Raw genomic sequence first — 23,442 nt, 5'->3', positions numbered from 1 at the left:
ACTTCATAACTACTGCATGCTGCCTGCCTGTCCTGATTCTCTCAGTGATGAGCAACTCTTTTGTGAACTTTTATTCCCTGTTGAAGCACTTTGAAATGTCACATGTCCTCCCACCTTTCACTTAATGTGCCAGATCCGTATTCACTCAAAACCACACAAATTGACAGTTGACAGTTCCGTACTCTCAGATGTATATATATATATATTTTTTTTCTTTTCTTTTTTTTTGGCCTGTCCTAGAACTTGAGCTCAGGGCCTAAGCACTGTCCTTGGGCTTTCTCCAGGCTAGAGCTCCAACACTTGAGCCACAGCACCATTTCCAGCTTTTTTCTATGTATGTGGTACAGAGGAATTGAACCGGGTCTTCGTGCATGCTAGGCAAGCACTCTACCACTAGGCCAAACTCCCGGCCCATCAGATATTGTAATGGACATAACATGTTATCAATGAGCCATGTCCCCCTCTTCAAAACTGTTTTTTAAACAGTCTTTAAAACTACATAAAAAAAACTGCTACTTTGCTTTTGGGGACAGTTTTTGGTTTTTTGATGTTTGCAGTAGTGGAGATTGAACCCTGATCCTTGTGCATGCTAGGTAAATGCTCTGCCGCTGCTCTTTATCTCCAACCTAAAATTGCTACTAGGAATGCTATAGAAATGGGCACATGATTACCTCCTGTTTTACAATGAAGGAAACTCACTTGTTTCTCAGGGCTGCCGCCGGCCATTTTGTTTCCAGGTTGCTTCTAATAGTAATGGCATGTGTACACTTGCACAGCTTACCTGAGGCCAGTGGTAGAAGAGGAAGTGGAGCCTAAGACAGCATATCAGAAAAGGTTATTTAACATTCCCTTTTCTTGTTCTCTTTCTTTTTAAGGGGTAGTGAATGTGTTGCTCACAACTCCCCTCTGGGTGGTAAACACCAGACTGAAGCTGCAAGGGGCCAAGTTTCGAAATGAAGACATTGTGCCAACCAACTACAAAGGCATCATTGGTGAGTGTTGCTGGGCCATGGTTCTCCTCAGGGATTTGTTCCCCTTTACATATAGAATCTGTTGCCACAATCAAGCTAGGAAACAGCGAGCCGCCAGTCCCCATAAGCTTCAGTAAGCTTCTGTTAGCTAATGTGTCCTTGGGTTGACAGGGAGCTGTCCACCTAAGCACACTTCAGCTGAGAGTCTCAGCCCTCTGTGTCTCTCCCTTCCTCTTTCTGGGACCAGTCTTGAATATGTTCTTCTCATGGCAATGGAAGACTGAGGACACAGCGCTGTACCTAGTGATAAAGGATTTTCAAGCCTTGTCACAAATGCCTGCAAAATCCCTCCTGGCTCCCATGCATCATTATTACCCAGCCCAAGACAAGAGAGTGCAGTGCAGTGTTTGGAACTTATATATTATATACAATGTGTAAATGTTGCTAGGCTCAGGACAGCACCCAGCCTCGGGGTTCAGACCCCATGACTAACAAAGAAACAAACAAAACCCAAAGCTTGAATTTTCAAGCACAAACAGCTCAGGGACAGAGCCTAGGCTCCAAGTTCAAACTCCATGATTGACAATTTTTTTTTTGGGGGGGGGGGTCATGGGGCTTAAACTCAGCCTGTGTGCTGTCCTGGAGCTCTTCAACTCAAGGCTACCAGCTTGAGCCAAGCCACACTTCCTGCTTTCTAGAGGCTAATTGAAGTCTTAAGTCCTTTTGTGCCCAGGCTGACTTTGAACCTTGATCCTCAGATCTCAGCCTCCTGAGTAGCTAGAATTATAGGCATGAGACACCAGCACCCAGCACAAACAAAATTTTAAAAGGAAGAATTTATAGAATGTAGTTTAGGCTGGGCACAGTGGCTCATGGCTATAGTCCTAGCTACTCAGGAGGCTGAGATCTGAGGATCACAGTTCAAAGCTAGCCAGGGCACTAAAAAGTCTGCTTAGGGCTGGGAATGTGGCTTAGTGGTAGAGTTCTTGCCTAACATGCATGAAGCCTTGGGTTCAATTCCTCAGTACCACATCAACAGAAAAAGTCAGAAGTGCTGCTGTGTCTCAAATTGTAGAGTGCTAATCTTGAGCAAAAGAAGCTCAGGGACAGTCCCAGGCCTTGAGGTCAAGCCTCAGAACTAGAAATAAAAATATTGTTTGTATACGATTAATAATATAATAATAGGTATAATTTTTAAGGCCAGGAGTGTGGTCTAGTGGTAGAGTGCTTGCCTAGTATTCATGAAGACCTGGGTTCAATTCCTCAGTACCACAGACACAGAAAAGGCCAGAAGTGGTGCTGAGGCTCAAGTGGTAGAGTGCTTGCCTTGAGGAAAGCCTAAGGAGAATGCTCAGGCCGAGTTCAAGCCCCAGGCAGGACTAGCAAAATAGTAATAATAATAATATATATAATTTTTAGTTAGGTTTCTCTTATGTTTTGTGGTGTTGTGGGTTGAATTTAGGGCTCATTAGGTAAGGCTTTACCACTGAGCTATATTCCTAAACTAACTAAATATTTCAGGGATAAAACAAACAATTTTCCTAGTGTTGTCTTTGGATAAAGATACACAGTTAGTATCTGATGGTTTTTGATCTTCTGTCTGCTTACTTGCTTGGTCTTTTTTTTTTTTTTTTTTTTGATGGTGGAGCTTGAACTCTGGACAAGGGTGCTGTCCCTGAGCTCCTCAGATCTCAGCCTCCTTAGTAGCTAGGATTATGGGCATGAGCCACTGTGTCTGGCATTTGCTTGTTTTTTTTTAATGGGGCGGGGTGGAGTGCAGTTACAGGGCTTGAACTTGAGGCCTCTGCATTGTCCCTAAGCTCGTCTTGCTCAAGGCTAAGGTCCTACCAATTTGAGCCATAGCTTCCAGTTTTCTGATAGTTAATTGGAGATAAGAGTCTCATGGACTTTCACCTGGGCTTTGAACCTCAATGACCCCTAGCGCCCAACTTTCTTTTTCTTTTTTCCTTCTTTCTTTCTTTTCTTTTCTTTCTTCCTCTCTCTGTCTTTTTCTCTCCCTCCCTCCCTCCCTCCCTCCCTCCCTCCCTCCCTCCCTCCCTCCCTCTCTCTCTCTCTCTCTCTCTCTCTCTCTCTCTCTCTCTCTCTCTCTCTCTCCCTCTCCCTCTCCCTCTCCCTCTCCCTCTCCCTCTCCCTCCCCCCACCCCTTTCCTTCCTTCCTTCTGGTACTGGTATGAACTCAGGACTTTTCACTTGCTAGGTGGGTGTTGTACTTCTTGAGCATGCCTCCTCCCTCTTTTTTCTGAGTATTTTTAGTGTCTTCCTTTGCCTAGACAAGCCTGGACTACAATCTTCTTACTTAAGCCTCCTACCATAGCTGCAGTGATATACACAGAGCACAACACACATTTTCTCTTGAGATAGAAATCATACGAACTGGGGCTGGGAGTTTGGCCTAGTGGTAGAGTGCTTGCCTAGCATGCACGAATACCCAGGTTCAACTCCTCGGTACCACATACATAGAAAAAAGCCGGAAGTGGTGCTGAGGCTCAAGTGGTAGAGCTCTAGCCTTGAGAAAGTCCAAGGACAGTGCTCAGGCCCTGAGCTCAAGCCCAGGACTGGCAAAAAAAAAAAAAAAAAGAAATCATACGAACTTTTTTGCCTGGCCTGGAACTGCTTTCCAGCTACCTAGGATTACAAAAAATAGGCACCAGGGCTGGGAGTTTGGCCTAGTGGTAGAGTGCTTGCCTAGCATGCACGAAGACCCAGGTTCGATTCCTTGGTACCACATACGTAGCAAAAAGCCAGAAGTGGTTCTGAGGCTCAAGTGGTAGAGCTCTAGCCTTGAGAAAATCCAAGGACAGTGCTCAAGCCCTGAGTCCAAGCCCAGGACTGGCAAAAAAAAAAAAAAAAATAGGCACCAGCATCTGGCCAAGCTTCTGTGGTTTAATAATAAGTCCTATGCAGTGCATTCCAGTAGGAGACAATCTTAGATTATACTAGACCTTTTTAGGAGAATTATCAGTTCATAGCTCTCATGGTGGAAATTCATTCTTCTTCCTTTTTTTTTTGGTGGGTCACTGGGCTGGAACATGGCCTGGGTGTTGTCCCTGTGCTCTTCAGCTCAAGGCTACCACCCTACCCTTGAGCCAAGCCCCACTTCCCATTTTTTAGAAGTTAATTGGTGATAAGAGTCTCAGGTCCTTTTGTGCCTGGGCTGGCTTTGAACCTTGATCCTCAGATCTCAGCCTCCTGAGTAGCTGGGATTACGGATGTGAGCCATGGTGCCTAGATAGGAAATTCATTATTCTAATACCAGATTGTCAGGAAGAATTTCCTAAGATTGAGGGCAGTGTCAGTAACAAATTGGTTAATTAGTCATAACTAAATGACTGTTAATTATTAGTTAATAATTAACAAGCTATCATCTAAAGTTATTAATTTCTCTGTAAGGTGGTGCATACTTGTAATCTTAGCACATGGAAGACTGAGGTAGGAGGATTTTGAGTTCAAATCTAGCTTGGGCTACATAGTGCAACTGTTTCCAAAATAAACAGTGTGCGGGTGTGGCTCATGTAATGGAGCCCCTTCCTAGCAAAAACAGTGCTGAGTTCCTACTAAAACAACAACAGTAGGCTAGTGGTAGAGTGCTTGCCTAGCATGCATGAAGAGCCCGGTTCAATTTCTCAGTACCACATACATAGGAAAAAGGCTGGAAGTGGTGCTGTGGCTCAAGTGGTAGAGTTCTAGTCTTGAGAAAGTCCAAGGATAGTGCTCAGGCCCAGGACTAGCAAAAAAAAAAAAGCAGCAATTGGTGATTAACTCATGAATGTCTCCCTAAAATGCCCTTGCAAGAAGGAATTAGTCAGGTTTGTGTTCTGGGTACATTTGAACAGTTCTTCTTCTTCTTCTTCCTCTTCCTCCTCCTCTTCTTTCTACCACTTGAGCCATAGCACCACTTCCGGCTTTTTCTATGTATGTGGTATGGAGGAATTGAACCGGGGTCTTTGTGCATGCTAGGCAAGCACTCTATCACTAGGCCAAACTCCTAGCCTAAACAGGCTTCTTATTTCTTATCTTTTCTTCTTTCTTGTTTTTGTTGGTTGTGGTGCTTGAACTCTGGGCCTGGGTGTTGTCCCTGAGTTCTTCAGCTCAAGGATATTGCCCTACCCCTTTAGCCACAGCACCACTTCTGGTTTTCTGGTGGTTAGTTGGAGATGAGTCTCATGGGCTTTAGTGCCGGGCTGGCTTTGAACTATGATCCTCAGATCTCAGCCTCCTGAGTAGCTAGAATTACAGGCGTGAACCATCACGCCAGGCTGCTTCTTTTCTAGTAAAGGTATTATCATCCTTTTCAAACTCCTGATGTTTTACTTAGATGCTTTTCACCAAATCATTCGAGACGAAGGGGTCTTGGCATTGTGGAATGGTACTTTTCCCTCTTTGCTGCTGGTCTTCAATCCTGCCATCCAGTTCATGTTCTATGAAGGTTTAAAACGACAGCTTTTAAAGAAAAAGATGAAGGTAATCCCTGATTTTGAAAACAACCAAATAATAATCCCCTGCTACCTTCTTGTTGTTTGGGTTGATATGGTTCATTCTTTGCCTTCCAGCTTTCTTCTTTGGATGTGTTCATTATTGGTGCAATAGCCAAAGCAATTGCCACCACAGTCACCTATCCCATGCAGACAGTACAGTCAATCCTGAGGGTAAGTGCTGGGTCAAATGATACCTATATACATGGTTTCTTCATTTGAAGCAATGTTAATAAGGAAATGAGGAATTGTTAGTCCCAAGTAGTCCCCTCCATTTGATATTGTATTACCAAACTAATATTGATTAGCTTCCTGTTTGGTGTAGAATGAAGTTTATATCTGTTATTTATTTATTTATTTATTTTTGGTGGATCATGGGGCTTGAACTTTGGGCCTGGACGTTCTCCTTGAGCTCTTCAGCTCAAGGCTACTGCCCGATCCCTTGAGCCACAGTGCCACTTCCAGTTTTTTGGTGATTAATTGGAGATAAGAATCTCATGGACTTTTTAGTGTCCGGGCTGGTTTTGAATCATGATCCTCAGATCTCAACTTCCTGAGTAGCTAGGATTACAGGTGTGAGCCACCACATGGGCAAGGAACCATTTTAGTAATCATTTGAGTTGATGATGGCCTAGACAGGGATAGTAGCAGTGGAGAGGAGAGATCAGATGTGGTCAGCTTCAGCATCTGTTGTGGGGCTGAGAATGTAGCTCAGTTACCGAATAATTGTCTAGCCTATGAGAAGCGCTATCTATGTTCAAGCCTCAGCACTGTCAAAAAATAATTGTTCTGGAAAGAAAATTTGAAAAACTTATTGTTAGATAAAATGAAAGTGGTGAGAGTATTGATTTTTTGTTGAAAGTAATTTTACTAGCAAGGTACCAGTGACTCAAGCTGTAATCTTAGCTGTTCAGGAGGCTGATCCAAAGGCTTAAGATTTGAAGCCAGCCCAGGCCAAAAACTCCTATGGACTAAAATAACCATCAGAAATCCAAGCAGGAGGGATGGCTTAAGGATAGAATGTTAGCCAAGCAAGCAAGAAAGGCAGCTTAGAGAGCATGAGGCCCTGAGCCCAAACTCCATACTGTTCCTCCCCTCAAAAATAATATATACGCTTATATAGTATTTAAGTTTCTACTTAGCTTGTATAGCATGGAGGGTGTTTGTCTATAGAAGTTCTAACTGGCTGGGCTAGGTGACTCACACCTGTAACCCTAGCTTCTCAGGAGGCTGAGATCTGTGGATCACAGTTCAAAGTCAGCCTGGGTAAAGAATGTCAGACTCTTTATCTCTAATTAATCACTAGAAAATGGGAAATGGGGCTGTGGCCAAAGGGGTAGGGTGGTAGCCTTAAGGTGAAGAGCTCAGGGACAGCACCCAGGCCTAGAGTTCAAGTCCCACGACTAGCAAAAAAAAAGAAGTTCTAACTGATTTGAATTGATCAGAACTTCTTAAAGAACTTGTAAAAGCATACTTCCATGCCTAAATCAATAATGTAACTTCTTGAAGCTGGAGATTAACTCAGTGGTGCAGTGCAAGCTTACATGGGTTCATCAACAACAGTAAAAATTCTCATGCTTGCCAGGCACCAGTAGCTTATGCCTGTAATCCTAGCTTCTCAGGAGGCTGAGATCTGAGGATCACAGTTCAAAACTGGCCCAGGTAGGAAAGTCCATGAGATTCTTACCTCCAGTTAACCACCAGAAATGGAGCTGTGGTTCAAAGTGGTAGAGCGCCAGCCTTGAGCTAGAGTTCAGAGATAGTGCCCAAGCACTGAGTTAAAGCCCCGCAATAGACCCCCCCTCAAAAAATATCTGATGCTTCCTTTATTAAAAAGGAAATATTTCACTGGCTCATGCCTATATATCTACTCAGGAGGCAGAGATTTGAGAATCAAATCTCAAACATTGATTTATCTGCCCTAGGAAATAAATCCTGTACTATTATCTCCAGTTAACCAGCAAAAAGGCTGTGGCTCAAATGGCAGAGCATGAGCCCTGATCAAAAAAAACTGAGCAAGAGCTCATGTAGAGTTCAAGTTCTAGTACCAGCACACATACACACACACACACACACACACACACACAATTACAATTTTTATTGTTATTTTAAAGGTGATATACAGAAAAAAAAAAAGCCTTTTTTTTTTTGGTTGGTCGTTACACTTGAACTCTGGGCCTAGGCATTGTCCCTGATCTCTTGAGCCAAGCACCACTTCCGATTTTCTGGTGGTTAATTGGAGATAAGAGTCCCACATACTTTTAGTGCCCGGGCTGGCTTTGAACTGCAATCCTCAGATCTCAGCCTCCTGAGTAGCTAGGATTACAGGTGTGAGGCACCGTGCCTGGCAAGAAAAAGATTCTTTTTTTTTTTAAATAATTTTTTATTGTAATTAATAAAAGGGTTACATGATATTTGCCAGATAGAAGGTGCATTAATTCACATACATTGATACCCTTTCACATGTCTTGGTACCCATCACCCTCCCCTCCCACCCACCACCCACCCACCCCCCAAGAAAAAGATTCTTATTTCAACTTATTTCATCAAAATTTCACTTAATAAAAAATAGAGGATTAATGAAATCTGTGATAGTATGTGAATATTTTTTGGTTTATTTTTTGGGTTTTTTTGCCAGTCTTAGGGACTAAACTCAGGGCCTGAGCACTGTCCTTGGGCTTTCTCAGGGCTAGAGCTCTACCACTTGAGCCACAGCACCACTTATGGCTTTTCTTATGTGGTACCGAGGAGTTGAACCTGGATCTTTGTGCATGCTAGGCAAGCATACTTACTCTTAGGCCAAACTTCTGGCCCTATGGGAATATTTTTTATTATGAGCTATATAAGACATTAATGTCATTTTCTCTCCATGTGGAAATCAGAGTGTGTGTGTGTGTGTGTGTGTGTGTGTGTGTGTGTGTGTGTGTGTGTGTGTGTGTGTGTGTGTGTTTTCCAGTCCTGGGGCTTGAGCTCTGTCCTTAGACTTTTTCAAGGCTAGAGCTCTTCCACTTGAGCCACAGCACCAGCTTTTTTCTTTCTGTGTATGTGGTACTCAGGAATTGAACCAGGTCTTCATGCCACTAGGCCAAACTCCCAGCCCAGGTTTTGTGTTTTTAAAGCAGCAATAAATATAAATTTTTATTTCTCTTTTCACAGTTTGGACGTCACAGACTAAATCCAGAGAACAGAACATTGGGGAGTCTTCGGAATGTTCTCTATCTTCTTCACCAACGAGTCAAGTGAGCCTTGTCTCATGTCCCCTCTGCCTTCTCCTCAGCAGCCACCCCTTCCAGGAATGGTTTATTTGCTTCTTTTATACTAAGGCAATGGCACCAGAGCCCTTTCCCTGTGTGTACCTTTCCCAGTCTAAAAGCTTAGTATAATTTGACAGCATTTAGGAAATTATGGGAAACTTCTAGCCCATATTTCTTGTTAGTTACTGTTATCTACAACTCCAGAGAGGAAACCATCTAGGGCTAGAGGTGTATCCAGAGATAGAGCCATACTTAGTGAGAACAAAGCCCAAGGTTCGATTATAACTACAACATCCCCCACCTCCCCCAAAAAACAAGGAAGGAGAAAGAGATTCCCCCTTGAGTGCTCTTCCCGTTTACAGCATATAGCACCTCTGTTAGGACTATGACATCTGCTTGTAGAGTGACAGAGATCCTGGGAGAGAGTGGAGAATGGGAAGCTTGACAGTTGTGATAATGGTAGTGAGGGTGGGAATGACATTGGCTAGGTGCTATAACATGAGTCATCCTCATTTAATCCTAACAATAGTTCTAGAGGTAGAAGCTAGTCATTTCTCTGTCTCCTTTGAAAAAAATTGGCAGAGAAGTCAAATTAAGTCAGGGAGTCCTTTTAAAGTAAAAGCAGCTATAACTTCGGTGGTTTATTTTTATTTTGTTTGGGTTTTTTTGTGCCAGTCCTAGGGCTTCTGCCATACCTGTATCTGGTTTCTTAGTGATTAAAAATGGTTAAATGAGTAAGAGCTATCATTCTGTCCAGCCATATGTCTTACAATAGTGGCAGAAACAGAGATTGAAATTTTTTTTTAACTGTAGACTAGAGTCTTTTTGTTTGTTTATGTGATACTGAGGAATCACACCCAAGGCCTCACACATAGTAGGTGAGCACTCGACCACTAAGCAACATTTCCAGCCCCTAGACTAGAGACTTACAGACTTTTCTGCCTGGGTTGGCTTCAAACCTCGATCCTTTGATCTCAGCCTCCTGAGTAGTTAGATTACAGGTATAAACCAGATTCAGTTATAGCTTCTGAGTGGAGCCCATGATTGATTTTTTTATTAAAAGATTTTATTCACACTGATTTTTTACATCATATTTCAAATGCCATGTTTAACAAACAAGTATTCAAGAAGGGAGTCTCTATATACAATCACTGGCTCATAAATTTTAGAACATGATTAAAATTAAGCTGAAACTTTATATGTTATAGATACATATTGATAGACATTATGTCTATAGAGTATATATCCCATCGTAGATTTTTTTTTTTTGCCAGTCCTGGGCTTGAGCTCAGGGCCTGAGCACTGTCCCTGGACTTTCTCAAGGCTAGAGCTCTACCACTTGAGCCTCAGCACCACTTCTGGCTTTTTTCTATGTATGTGGTACTGAGGAATCGAACCCCGGTCATTGTGCATGCTAGGCAAGCACTCTACCACTAGGCCAAACTCCTGGCCCCCCCACATCATAGATTTTTATGTCTATGTAGTTGTATCTCGAAGACCGTGTCAATAACACTTCCCACAAATAGCTTTAGAGAGATTATTGTTTCTGGATTTCAGCTTTTAGCCAAAACATTGTTCTCTGAATTTTTCCTAAGGTCTCGTCTCCAGAGTTACTAGAAATAGAAATTATAGAGCCTTATCTCCGGCTTAATGACTCAGAAACTCCAGGAGTATGCTCAGAAGTCTATTTTAGAAATCCCTTGAGGTGTCTGAGATACTTGGTAAAGTTTACCTAGGCTAGAAGATCAAATGTATGGGAAGTGTGAGACTTCATGTCTTTTCATTTCTGACTCCCTCCTCCTTTTCAGGCCAAAATGTTCTAATCTGATTGGTAGCTTTTCTAGACTGAGGGGCTATTAAGTTGAATTAACTGAGTTGGGAGACTATTAAAAGTTCTTAGTTAAATTAGATTTTAGCATTTAAAATGGTTTTAGGAGATTTCAGGATCTGCATCCTATTGGTAGAATATTGCCAGCATTCCACTAATTAATGATGGCTATAAAAAGTGTGGATGGAACCTGGAATATAAGATTTTATTAGTCCCCACATGCCTTTAAAACTAACAAGTACTTTGACAACACAGACGGAAGTCTGTGTTGAAGTCTAAAACCTTTTCAAAGAAGCCATCAAGGTAGTGTATTTCTCTGATGTAAAAGTTGACTTTTACAAAGGAAGCCTGTTATTTCCAACCTCTTTTCTTTTAGACGTTTTGGGATAATTGGACTCTACAAAGGCCTTGAAGCCAAACTGCTGCAGACAGTCCTCACAGCTGCTCTCATGTTCCTTGTCTATGAGAAACTGACAGCTGCTACCTTCACCGTAATGGGGCTGAAGCATGTGCACAAGCACTGAGATGCCACCCACAGGAAGTGTGGAGGTTCTGTATCTGGGTGTGTTTGTCCGGTAATGAGAAGCAAGTCTCCACGTCAGCTCCTCCCACTGCAGATGGTACCCTTGTTGAAATGGTTAACAGGGACTATAGCTGGACCTATTGCCAACTTCATTTTTATGATGGCTGGATTTGGGGATGGCGGATGAACTAACATGAAAATATTGAAAACCTAAAAGTGAAAGTTTGTGGAGTTTACTGGTTATTTTAAGGGAGGAGTAAACATTCCTCTCCTGTATAATGTTTCCTCTCTGAAGTTTTTCTTAAATTTTCTAGCTGTTTTTATCCTATTAATAACTGCCTCCCATGTTCCAGACAAATTGAATAACATGTAATTTTTTCAGATACTTTTAAATGTCTTTAATCTTGGTATTTTCCTTACTATAAAAATAATATTATGATTATGCCACAGATGTGACTTTATTTTTGTTTGGTTGTTTTTTTTCCTCCTGCCTACAGAGAGTTAAGTGAACTATTTATTTTGCAGAAGAAATGCAAACGACTAATCCTTAAATGATTCTCTTACAAACTAATTGTAAATGTCACTTATTCATTAGTGTTTGACATAGTTTTCAAAAATATTTATTTTGAAAAAAGCTCCAATCAGAAATCCCAATAAATAATCTAATGTTCTTGGAAGTTTCTCTTTATTCAGCATTACATTAGATATACAACCAGATGGCAGAGAAAACAAGCACACACACACATATGTGCATGCATACACACACATATGTGCATGCATGCACATGCGCGCGCGCGCGCGTGCACACACACACACACACACACACACACAGATGGAGGAGCACAACATACCTTATATAGGCCCTGAAATATTATCTCCCGTATAGACTCAGGATGGAGGCTATAAATTTGGAGGAACATTTGTTTTTGTTTTTTGGTTTTTTTGCATTTTTTTTATTGTAATTAGTAAAAGGGTTACATGATATTTGCCAGATAGAAGGTGCATTAATTCACGTACATTGATACCCTTTCACATGTCTTGGTACACATTTCCCTCCCCCCCATACCCCCCTTGGAGGAACATTTGGTGGAGGTTATTTCTATTTGGAAACATTCCTTGGAGTCCTACTACTCAGTCTGGTCCATCAAACAGTAGTATTGACACCAGTTAGAGCTTGCTGGGCTTGCAACACACACCTTCTAAATCACATTTCTGCCGTTTAACAAGATCCCTAGGTGACTCCTATTTAAGTTCAAGAGATCTGAAAGCCCCTTGCCCAACAGAAGATTGGATTGGTTTCCATTATAGAAACCGACATAGAGTTTTTTTCTCAAAGGAAAGCTAGACTAATACATGAAGACAATCTCTGAAACATCTCTGCCTCTCATGTCATCGCTCACTTCCCCTTCAGAGTATATAGCTAAGAGGATATTTACACATCTTCAGCACCCAAGAAGCAGATTTTTCTGGACAATAGTAAAAACGACTCCTGTGACTTGTCTTTTGTCCCTCTAACAAAATTACAGTCTTTTCATTTATAAATCTGTGATTTAGTCAGAGTCGTAATGACTCATCTATGGATACCATACTGATCTAAATCAGTTCTGAGAGTGAAAATTTCTTCCTCTTGTTTTATTGTCCATTGGTAATGTCAAAAGATGTGATTATTAAACTAGCAGTAATTGAAAGATCATTGTGTTGTTCTAGAAAATGAAAATGAGGACAAACTAGACTGAACATTTATTCCTTATTTAAGCCACAGAACTGAGGACAGAATTGTTCCTAGTACTACTTTTGCTTTAATGTTTATATGTGTCTATCTCCGCTTTGAGTGGGAAGAAAGAAACCATTGTTTGGGTTTCTATTTAGGAGGAGAATGCTTCTGATGATGATAGTGACGCTTTAAAAAAATCGTTTTAATTATGCTGTTCTCTTTGAAACATGAATTTTTAGCTCAGAGTATTATGGACTGGGATGTTAGAAAAACTTCCAAACCAAATTACATAGTTTCACAGGTACTCATGATGTGAGAATATATTTGAGGTTTTTTTTTTTTTTTTTTTTTTGCCAGTTCTTGGGCTTATCAGGGCACTGTCCTAGAGCTTTCTCAAGGCTAGCACTCTATCACTTAAGCCATAGCACCACTGGCTTTTTCTGTGTATATGGTACTGAGGAATTGAGCCCAGGGCTTTATGCATACTGGGCAAGCACTCTACCACTAGGCCACACTACTATACTATTAGCCCTGGTGCTTTTTTTCCCCATGGTTTTTTTTTTGAGAGGGGGGTTTGGGGGGGGTCCTGGGGCTTGAACTTGGCCTGGGCACTGACCCTGACCTCTTAAGCTCAAGGCAACCACCCTACCCTTGAACCAAGCCCCACTTCCCATTTTCTAGAGGTTAACTGGAAATAAGAGTCTCAGGTGCTTTTGTGCCCAAGCTGGGTTTGAACCTTGATCCTCAGATCTGAGCCTCCTGAGCAGCTAGGATTATAGGCATGAGCTACCGTGCCCAGTTTCCCCATGGTTTTATTGGTTGAAATAGGTAATAATTCACCTAGTTTTGTAACCTTTGGTTAGTATATTCATTTTGAGAACACTGAAATCCATTCTAAGGAGATAGATTTTTCCCCCTCCTGTCCTGGATTAAGCTCAGGGCCTGAGCACTGTCCTTGGGCTTCCTTGAGGCTAGATCCCTACCACTTGAACCACAGCATTACTTCCAGCTATTTTCTATGTATGTGATACCAAGGAATCAAACCTGTTTGCATGTTAGGCAAGTACTTTACCACTAGGCCAAACTCCCGGCCCAGGAGATGGATTTTTTAAAATTTATTTAATTAATTTATTTTTTTTGTTTCTGGCTTTTTGTGCAGTTTCACTAGAATGTGAGGATTCAGAATCGTACAGACATTAGTGTACCAGTGGGCTTAATTTCTGTACATTCGTAATCTCTGTTTTGGAGTGGACACCAATATCTACTCCTGTCTATTGTACTGTTAACTTTGAAGTGCAAAAATAGATTTACCATGAAACCGTAGCAGTGGGAATCAGAAACAGGTTTTATTTCCAGCTTTGCAACTGAATAACAAATAACATCTCCTTGAGTTTCAGTCCTTTTGATAAGTGAAGATAATCATGCTTACTGCTCACTTCAGAGGCTGTGTGAGAGCTGCTGGTGTCAGCCAGCAGCTCCCTTTGTGACTGTGGGGCAGAGGAGAGCCGAGATGAACTTGTGATGGTATTGAGATGGTACCTATTTCTGTGAATGAGGTACGTACAAGCAACAATATCCCCATTTCATTAGCAAAGAATTGAGACAGCACTATTTAATGATTTATCTGGTTAGAGCCAGGACTAAAATTTAGTTTCTTCACATCTGGTATAAGATTATGAGAATGGGGCTTATGAGAGATTATGAAAATGAGTGTTTGCTTGGTATACGTGAAGCTCTGGGTTCAATTCTTCAGTACCACATAAACAGAAAAAGCCAGAAGTGATACTGTGGCTCAAGGGATAGAGTGCTGCCTTGAGCAAAAGAAGCTCAGGGAGCCGGGAGTTTGGCCTAGCATGCACGAAGACCCAGGTTCGATTTCTCAGTACCACATACATAGAAAAAAGCCAGAAGTGGTGCTGAGGCTCAAGTGGTAGAGCTCTAGCCTTGAGAAAGTCCAAGGACAGTGCTCAGGCCCTGAGCTCAAGCCCAGGACTGACAAAAAAAACAAAAAAGATAATATATAGATTTTTGGAAGTAGACCTCTATTCAGACTCTGATCCTGTTCCCTACCAACTTGAGAAAAAAAGCCATTAATGAACATGTAGGAAACGGTTTTCTCAGCTGTGGACTATCTTTACAAACTCAGCGAGAGGGGTGACTGCAAAGATTAAATGAAGTCTTGTAAATTGCTTAGCACACCATTGACCCATGAGAAAGTGATGCTGGTGCTGACTTTTTTTTTGGGGGGGGGGAGGGTCATGGGGCTTGAACTTGGTCTGGGCCTGGGCATTGTCCCTGAGCTCTTCAGCTTAAGGCTACCACTCTATCCTTGAGCAAAGCCCCACTTCTCATTTTCTAGAGGTTAATTAGAGATAAGAGTCACAGGTCTTTTTGTGCCCGGGCTGGCTTCGAACCTTGATCCTCAGATCTCAGCCTCCTGAGTAGCTAGGATTACAGGTGTGATCTACCGCACCTGGCTGTGTCTTATTCTTACATCATTACCATTGATAGGGGTATGAAACTGTGGTCCAGGAAGTATAACTGTGTCTGGATTTGGAGCTAAATTTGGGCTCCAGTGGTTTTTTTTTTTTGTGGGTCATGGGGCTTGAACTCCGCCTGGGCACTGTCCCTGAGCTCTTCAGCTCAAGGCTACCGCCCTACCTTTGAGCCAAGCCCCACTTCCCATTTTCTAGAGGTTAATTGAGGATAAGAGTCTCAGGTTCTTTTGTGCCCAGTTCTGGCTTTGAACCTTGATCCTCAGATCTCAGCCTCCTGAATAGCTAGGATTATAGGCGTGAACCACTGCTGCAGGCCTGGCTTCTTCGTTTTAAATCTAAGTATTTCTTTCTTTTCTGGATGACTTTCAGTTTGTCTTCTTTTCCAAAAGAGAACCAAGTGCTGGCTTCACAAATGCAAAGTTGGTGCAATGCAGAGAAAATTGCTGTGCAAGGGTGACACATCAGTGACCGGAATCTTTCATGCTTTTCATTTTGGACTGAATATAATAATTACTAATTTATTTGTGACAAATATTCTACTGGTAAGGAATATCCTCACATGCCCCTCCCCCCCAAAGGAAGCAAAATGTAGCAAGTCTCCCCAAGCTTTGTTATTCAGTAAAACATGGCATTCAGTAGCAGAAAATCCCAGGCAACTTACCATGGCTCTTTTTTGAAGCCAAAAGCTACACATCTGAGAAAGCACTCTCACTGGCCCTCACCTTGCCAGTGCATTTCCAACTTGCCAGCTATTTAGGAATGCTAATGTGCAGGCTTTTTTTTTTATACTGTGGAGCATAATACACTTTATTCTGTTCAAAAGAAAAGTTTTTTCCCCCTTTGCAAATGAGACAATATAATGGGAAATTTAAATTAAATGGTGCTAATGTTCAGGCTTTCTATGGATACAATAAATGTGGTTAGGTGAGACCATGTAAGCTTTTTGCCACCATATAAATGAAGGGCCTATGGGTTTGTACTAGAATTTGTTGGCCCACTGGTTGGTCCCTCAAAAGTAGTTCAGAGGGACATAGTGGGCAAGAAAAACTTTATTTGTTTTTTTGCCAGTCCTGGGCCTGAGCACTTTTCTTTGACTTTCTCAAGGCTAGAGCTCTACCACTTGAGACACAGCACCACTTCTGGCTTTTTTTCTATGTATGTGGTACCGAGAATTGAACCCAGGTCTTCATGCATGCTAGGCAAGCACTGTACCACTAGGCCAAACTCCCAGCCCAACCTTGAGACTCTTATCTCCAATGAATCACTAGAAAAAATGGAAAGTGGGGCTGTGGCTCCAGGTGTAGGGTGGTAGCCTTGAGCTGAAGAGCTCAGGGATAGCGCCCAGGCCTAGACTTCAAGCCCCAAGACCACAAAAACAAACAAAAGACTGTATTTAAACCCCAGTATCTCCCCTTCTCACCCCAGTAAAAATAAGAGAGGGGAGACGCCATTGAAGTTAGAAGCCAACCTGGCCAAACAGTTTTCAAGACCCCAAACTACAGAAAAAGCTGGCGTGGTGGTTCACCTTGTCCTTCCAGCTACATTAGGCGCAGCTACATGTTGGACAAAGGTGAGAGCCTCTCAGAAATAATCAGAGGAGGGCCTGGAGTTTGGCCTAGTGGTTAAAGTGCTTGCCTAGCATGCATGAAGACCCAGGTTCGATTCCTTGGTACCACATATAGAAAAAATCCGGAAGTGGTGCTGAGGCTCAAGTGGTAGAGCTCTAGCCTTGAGAAAGTCCAAGGACAGTGCTCAGGCCCTGAGCTCAAGCCCAGGACTGGCAAAAAAAAAAAAAAAAAAAAAAAAAAAAAAAAAAGAAATAATCAGAGGAAAATGGGTTAGAGGTGTGGCTTAAGCAGTAGAGCCCTAGGTTCAAACCTCAGTATCTCCAAAAGAGAAAGAAAAATTTACAAACTAACAGGTAACTTGAAGCAAACTAGTGTTTTTCTCTTTGTTGGTTGGGACTCTCAACCCTGTTCCTGACTTCTGCATTTATGGCTAGTGTTCTGCCACCTTGAGCCAAGGTGTTTTTCTTGTAGTTAACTGGACTGTGTCCACATGGACTTTCCTGTCCAGGCTGGCTTTGAACTGTGGTCATTTGATCTCAGGCTCCTAAGTAGCTACAATTACAGACATGAGCCACCAGTGCCCAGCTCTGGTGGTTTTCTTTCTTCCTTCTTTTCTTTCTTCCTTTTTTTTTGCCAGTCATGGGGCTTGAACTCAGGGCCTGGGCACTGTCCTGGAGCTTTCTAATGGCGAGGCATTCTATCACAGCTCCACTTCTGAGTTTTTGCTAGTTTATTAGATATAAAAGTCTCATGGACTTTCCTGCCTCGGCTGACTTTGAACCATGATCCTCAGATCTCAGCCTGCCGAATAGCTAGAATTCCTTCCTTCCTTCCTTCCTTCCTTCCTTCCTTCCTTCTTTCCTTCTTTCCTTTCTTCTTCTTCTTCCTCTTCCTCTCTCTCTCTCTCTCTCTCTCTCTCTCTCCCTCTCCCTCTCCCTCTCCCTCTCCCTCTCTCTTTCTTTCTTTCTTTCTTTCTTTGTTGGTTGTGTGGCTTGAACTCTGGGCCTGGGCACTGTCCCTGAACTCTTCAGCCCAAGGCTACAGTCCTACCTCTGGAGCCTCAGCGCCACTTCCTATTTTCTAGTGGTTAACTGGAGGTAAGAGTCTTATGGACTTTAGTGTGCAGGCTGGCTTTGAATGGCAATCCTCAGATCTCAGCCTCCTGAGAAGCTAGGATTACAGACATGAGCTACTAAGCCTGGCAGGATTACAGTCTTGACCCACCAGCACTCAGCTCCAATCTAACATTTTTGTTTTGTTTTTTAGTCAGTTGTGAGGCTTGAACCCAGCTGGGCATTGTCCCTGAGCTTTTTCAAGAAACTCAGGCTAATACTCTACTACTTTGATCCACAGTGCCATTTCTAGTTTTCTGGTGGTTAATTGGAGATAAGAGTCTCATGGACTTCCCTTGCTGGCTTTGAACCACAGTCCTAAGATCTCAGCCTCCTGTGTAGCTAGGATGACAGGTGTGAGCCACTGGGACCTAGTGGATCCAACAACACTGTGCTAGAGATAGTCTCTGTCTTCTCTGCTCAGATTCCTCAGAGCTTAGCCTACTGAATAGTTAGGACTACAGATGGGAGCATTAGTGCCCAGCTTAGACAAGCCATTTCTGAATGCCACCGCATTCCTTTTCATCCTTTTATTAATCACTGGGGTGACTGGCAGTGCAAGTCTGTCATCCACATCACTCAGGAGATTGAGATATAGAGAATGGAAGTTCAGTGCTGGCTGGGAAGGTAGCTTAGTGGTAGATTGCTTATCTACCATGCATAAAGCCCTGGGTTTGATTCTGCAGTACCACATAAACTGGAAAAACTGGAAGTGGTACTGTGGCTCAAGTGGTAGAGTGCTAGCCTTGAGCAAAAGAAGCTCAAGGACAGTGCCAAGGCCCTGAGTTCAAACCCAAGACTGGCAAAAAAAAAAAGTTCAAAGCCAGCCCAATCAGAACAGTCTGAAGGACTCTTCAATTAACTAATAAAATTCTGGATGTGCTCAAATGATAGACTTAATTGTTTGGGCTAGAAAGCTGAGTGAGAATTAGATAGAGACACCAAATTCAAGCCACACACACACACACACACACACGCAGTGCCCTTGTAGAAATCCTTTATGCTAACAATGGTTATGGAAAGTATGGAAGACTTACAGCTTTTGATTTTATAAATAAGCACCTATTTGATAGAAAATGGCTGCATTTCTTCCTTTAAGAAAAAATTTTACTGTTGTAGCCATGAAGAAAACGTTAAACCAGCAGAGGGCGTTGCATTCAGCTGCCCACCTCATCTTCATAAATCTCCACTATCAGAGCTGGCTGTGAAAGCTGCCCTGATTAAACAGAGAAAGCAGCATTTTTAGATGCCAGTGAACAATCTAAAGAGGGCTGCTGTTGAGCCAGTGCACTGCTTTGAAGCATCTATCTATAAAAGCGAAGAACGGAATAGAAAGTATTTTGCTGAAATGGGATCCTTTTTCCTACTAGCACCTACAGTACCTAAACTTTTCATTTATCTTTTTGGCCAGAGAGTAAACTTAGTACCTTCAGTATCAGTTGGAATTGAAGCTGGAGACATAAAAGTCACAGTTTGGTTCCAGTGGTAGCAGTAGCATCCACCTCTTTAAGGTTTCTGCACTCATGAAACCTTAAAAACTAACGGATCCACAGTTTTAACTTCCTCCTTCTGAAAGGTAGAAAATGATTAAAGAGTAGCAAAGGGATAGGAATATGGCTTAGTGGTAGAGTGCTTGCCTAGCATGCATGAAGCATGGGCTCGATTTTTTGGTACCACATACACAGAAAAAACCAGAAGTGGTGCTGTAGCTCAAGTGGTAGAGTGCTATCCTTGAGAAAGCCTAGGGACAGTGCCCAAGCCCTGAGGTTAAGCCCAGGACTGGCAAATAAATAAATAATAAAATAACAGGCGGAAGAATAGACAGAAGGCACTTGGACAGTCCATGAATTGACAGATCCAATCCTTACAGACAAGTGATATTGATTAAACAGATACAGTTTTCCATATTATCTGAAGCAATAACTATTGAAGCTTCTATCTAAGTTGTGGCCAACTATAACTCCTTTTTTGCCAGTCCTGGGGCTTGAACTCAGGGCCTGAACACTGTCCTTGGGCTTTCTTAAGGCTAGTGCTCTACCACTAGAGCCACAGTACCATTTCCAACTTTTCTCTACGTATGTGATACCTAGGAATTGAACCCGGGTCTTTGTGTATGCTAGATAAGCACTCTCCCACTAGGTCAAACTCCCGGCCTGCCAACTATAACTCTTAATCTTTACCCCAATATTTCTTTTTTACTTTTTTAGGTCTGAGACTAGGACTTGAACTCAGTACCTGATGTTTTCACTCACTGGCTAATGCTTTATCGATCTCTATCCAACCCCCATAACCCAGTATTTGAAATACTAAGTATGTGCCTACCAGATACTTGCTAGCACTGTAATGCAAATATGACTAATAATAAGCCATCTGCGTGCTTTATAGTTTATAAAGCAGTCTGGCATCTACCATCTTATTTGAACTATAAGATTGGACAGATGGAGCCTCCATTTTGTAAGTGTGGTGATCAAGTCAGATAATGAAATCAGCTGCTTAGTCATACAGCAGTAAATAACAGTAGGAACAGGAGTCTTCGATCTGAGGCCAATCTTTTTCCTCGCCTCCTGCTCTTTCCCAAGAGTGGGCTTAATCCTATATCCTGTAGCCACTTTGATTTTGATTATTTAATTTAGTAAATAATTTTGCAAATAAGCTTCTTGTGTGTGCGCGCATGCACGTGCTGATCCTGGGACTTGAACTCAGGCTCTGGGCACTGTCCTAAGCTGCTTTTGTTCAAGGCTCTATTGTTAGGACAGTACCTCCACCTCCAGCTTTTTGGGGGTTAATTGGAGATAAAATTCACGTGGACTTCGCTGCCCAGGGTGGCTTTGAACTTCAATCCTCAGATCTCAGGCTTCTGAACAGCTAAGATTATAAGTGTGAGCTGCCAACACTTACCTAGTTCTTTCCTTTTTTTTTTTTTTTTTGCCAGTCCTGGATTTGAGCTCAGGGCCTGAGCACTGTCCTTGGACTTTCTCAAGGCTAGAGCTCTACCACTTGAGCCTCAGCACCACTTCCGGCCTTTTCTCTATGTCTGTGGTACTGAGGAATCGAACCTGGGTCTTTGTGCATGCTAGGCAAGCACTCAACCACTAGACCAAACTCCTGGCCCTCTTTGTTTTCTTTTTGATAAAAAGAGAAATAGCACCTGGCCCTGGTGGCCCAACAAAAAGCTAGAAGTGGAGGCATGGTTCAAGTGATTGAGTGCCAGCCTTGAGCAAAAAAGCTAAAGCACAGCATCCAGAGCTTGAGTTCAAGTCCCAATGCCAACACAAATTTAATATGCAGGCAATGACAAAAAAAAAAAAAAGGAAAAAAGAAAAAATACTTGGTGTATTAGAATATAACTGAGAGTTCTGAGTCCCTGCATTGTTCAAGGGATGATAAGGAGTGAGATGCATTTAGGAAGTATGGGTATTAGAGGCATGGCTCCGATGGTAGAGTGCCAGCCATGAGCAAGTCTCAGCTTTGGAAGAAAAACACTGAAAGCTCATCATTCGAGCGTCAAACTTGGATCTGAATGCCTTTTACTTAGGCACTGATCTCTGGTGTGTTTCTTGAGTTTTGGAACAAATATACTGGGTAGAGCTCTAGGAAGTACCTTCTGCATTAAGTTGTATTTTTTTGTTTCCTTGCTAGATTAAGAACTCTGAACCCTCATTACCTTGTCCTGATAATTATTATGAGTACGTAGTAAATGTTCATCCTTTAAGTATATGTGGAGGAAGGTGGGAAATAATATTGACCTGAATTTAAACCAGAATACCTAGAGATAGTAGTCCCTAGTATCATGTGTGTGTGTTTGTGTGTGTCTGTGCTGGTACTGAGGCTTGTACTCAGGACCTGGGTTTAGCTTTTTTACTTAAGATGTGCATTCTGTCACTTGAGTGACAGCTTCATTTTCATGGTCTTGTGTGTGTGTGTGCACGCCATTTGAGTTACAGCTTCATTTTCATGGTCTTGTGTGTGTGTGTGTGCACATGCATCAGGCGAGGGGCTTAAACTCAGGGATTGAGCTTTTTTTTTTTTCTTTCATCAGTCGTGGGACTTGAACTCTGGGCATGGAGATTGTCCCTGAGCTCTTCAGCTCAAGACTACCGCCCTACCCCTTGAGCCACTGCACCACTTCTGGTTTTCTAGTGGTTAAGTGGAGATAAGAGTCTCACGGACCTTACTTTAGTGCCCTTTCTGCCTTTCTGCCTGGCTTTGAACTGTGATCCTCAGATCTCAGCTTCATGAGTAGCTAGTAGCTAGGATTACAGATGTGAGCCACCACCCACCATGCCTGCCTTCTCTCTCTCTCTCTCTCTCTCTCTCTCTCTCTCTCTCTCTCTCTCTCTCTCTCTCTCTCTCTCTCTCTCGCTCTCTCTCTCGCTCTCTCTCTCTCTCTCGCTCTCGCTCTCGCTCTCGCTCTCGCTCTCTCGCTCTCTCGCTCTCTCTCTCTTTTTCTTTCACCAGATCATCCTACCCTGAAGATGGCAGCCAAGGAGCCCCAGCAGTCCTCCTGTCCTCACCCTGGTAGACAGAGATCTTCATTGTGGGCCCTTCACAGGGCCCTGGGCACCCTTAAGGGCTGCAGGTTGGGTCTGAGCTGGAGTGGCAGCTGGAGCCTGGGCCTTGGCTTGCACTTTAGCCTTGGCCTTTGAGCCGGGTGAGCCTGAACCCTTGGCATTGTAGGCACAGATGCGCTTGCCCAGCTTGAGGTGGCGATGTAGGCGAGTCGCTGGAGCTTGCAAGTGGCCTGCTCAGGGAGTTGTGTTGGTTGCTCACTACTTTGGGCTTCACCAGGGTCTCGGCTGCCTCAGCCGGTGCGCTCATGGCCTTGGTATTTCTGGCCTGCATCTTCTTAAAGCCCTTCTTGTGCTTCTTAGCAAAATGCATGTTCCTCAGGATCTCAGGGTCCACGCCCTTCAGAGACTCCTGTCTTTATGATCTGGGTTTCTTGATGCCATTTCTGGTACTGTTATGCATCGTGTGATTCTTCAACTTGGCCATGCCTAAACCATCAACCGCAGGAGCTCAGGGCCTGAGCGTATTTTGCTCAAGGCTAGCATTCCACCATTTGAGCCACAGCTTCACTTCCGCCTTTTTTGGAGGTAAGAGTGTCATGGATTTTCCTGCCCAGGCTCGTTTCAAACCATGATCCTCAGATCTAGCTTCCTGAGTAGCTAGGATTACAAGTAAGAGATACTAGCACCTGGATTAGAATTGCTTTTTCAACTTGATTTTCAACTGTTTATTACAAAAATGTTGAAATGCAGCGGCTTTGTGGGCTATGGTATAGCTCAAGTGGTAGATCCTGAGTTCAGTTCCCAGGATCACACAAAAGAAAAATATGGTTGATTTTGGATATTGATCTTGTGTCCTGCGACCTGCTAAACTCATGTGATTAGATCTCATAGATACTTGGTTTTTAATGTACACTTAGGATTTTCCATATCTAAGACCATGTCATTAAAGAATGCAATAGCTCTGGCTGAG

At 42.8% G+C, this 23,442-nt stretch overlaps 1 protein-coding gene and 1 pseudogene across 1 annotated transcript in view; one reads left to right on the top strand and one right to left on the bottom strand.

The window, feature by feature from the left end:
* Positions 1–11,746, top strand: part of Slc25a17 (solute carrier family 25 member 17) — a 45,478-nt gene extending 33,732 nt beyond the window's left edge. The window contains exons 5-9 of the mRNA XM_090328784.1: positions 876–992; positions 5,308–5,453; positions 5,543–5,638; positions 8,621–8,703; positions 10,923–11,746. Coding sequence (XP_090184910.1) covers positions 876–992; positions 5,308–5,453; positions 5,543–5,638; positions 8,621–8,703; positions 10,923–11,070 — 590 coding nt within the window. The 3' untranslated portion in view covers positions 11,071–11,746. The remainder of the gene's footprint in view (positions 1–875; positions 993–5,307; positions 5,454–5,542; positions 5,639–8,620; positions 8,704–10,922) is intronic.
* A 10,747-nt stretch (positions 11,747–22,493) lies between these two features.
* LOC150067592 (large ribosomal subunit protein eL29 pseudogene) lies at positions 22,494–22,956 on the bottom strand (annotated as a pseudogene).
* Positions 22,957–23,442: the final 486 nt, after the last annotated feature.

Source organism: Megascapheus bottae, chromosome 2 (genome assembly GCF_031878675.1).
Source record: "Megascapheus bottae isolate mThoBot1 chromosome 2, mThoBot2.hap1, whole genome shotgun sequence".
In the NCBI taxonomy this organism is placed as follows: domain Eukaryota; kingdom Metazoa; phylum Chordata; class Mammalia; order Rodentia; family Geomyidae; genus Megascapheus; species Megascapheus bottae.
The sequence above is the reverse complement of the archived record's forward strand: the minus strand, read 5'-3'. Positions and strand labels throughout refer to the sequence as shown.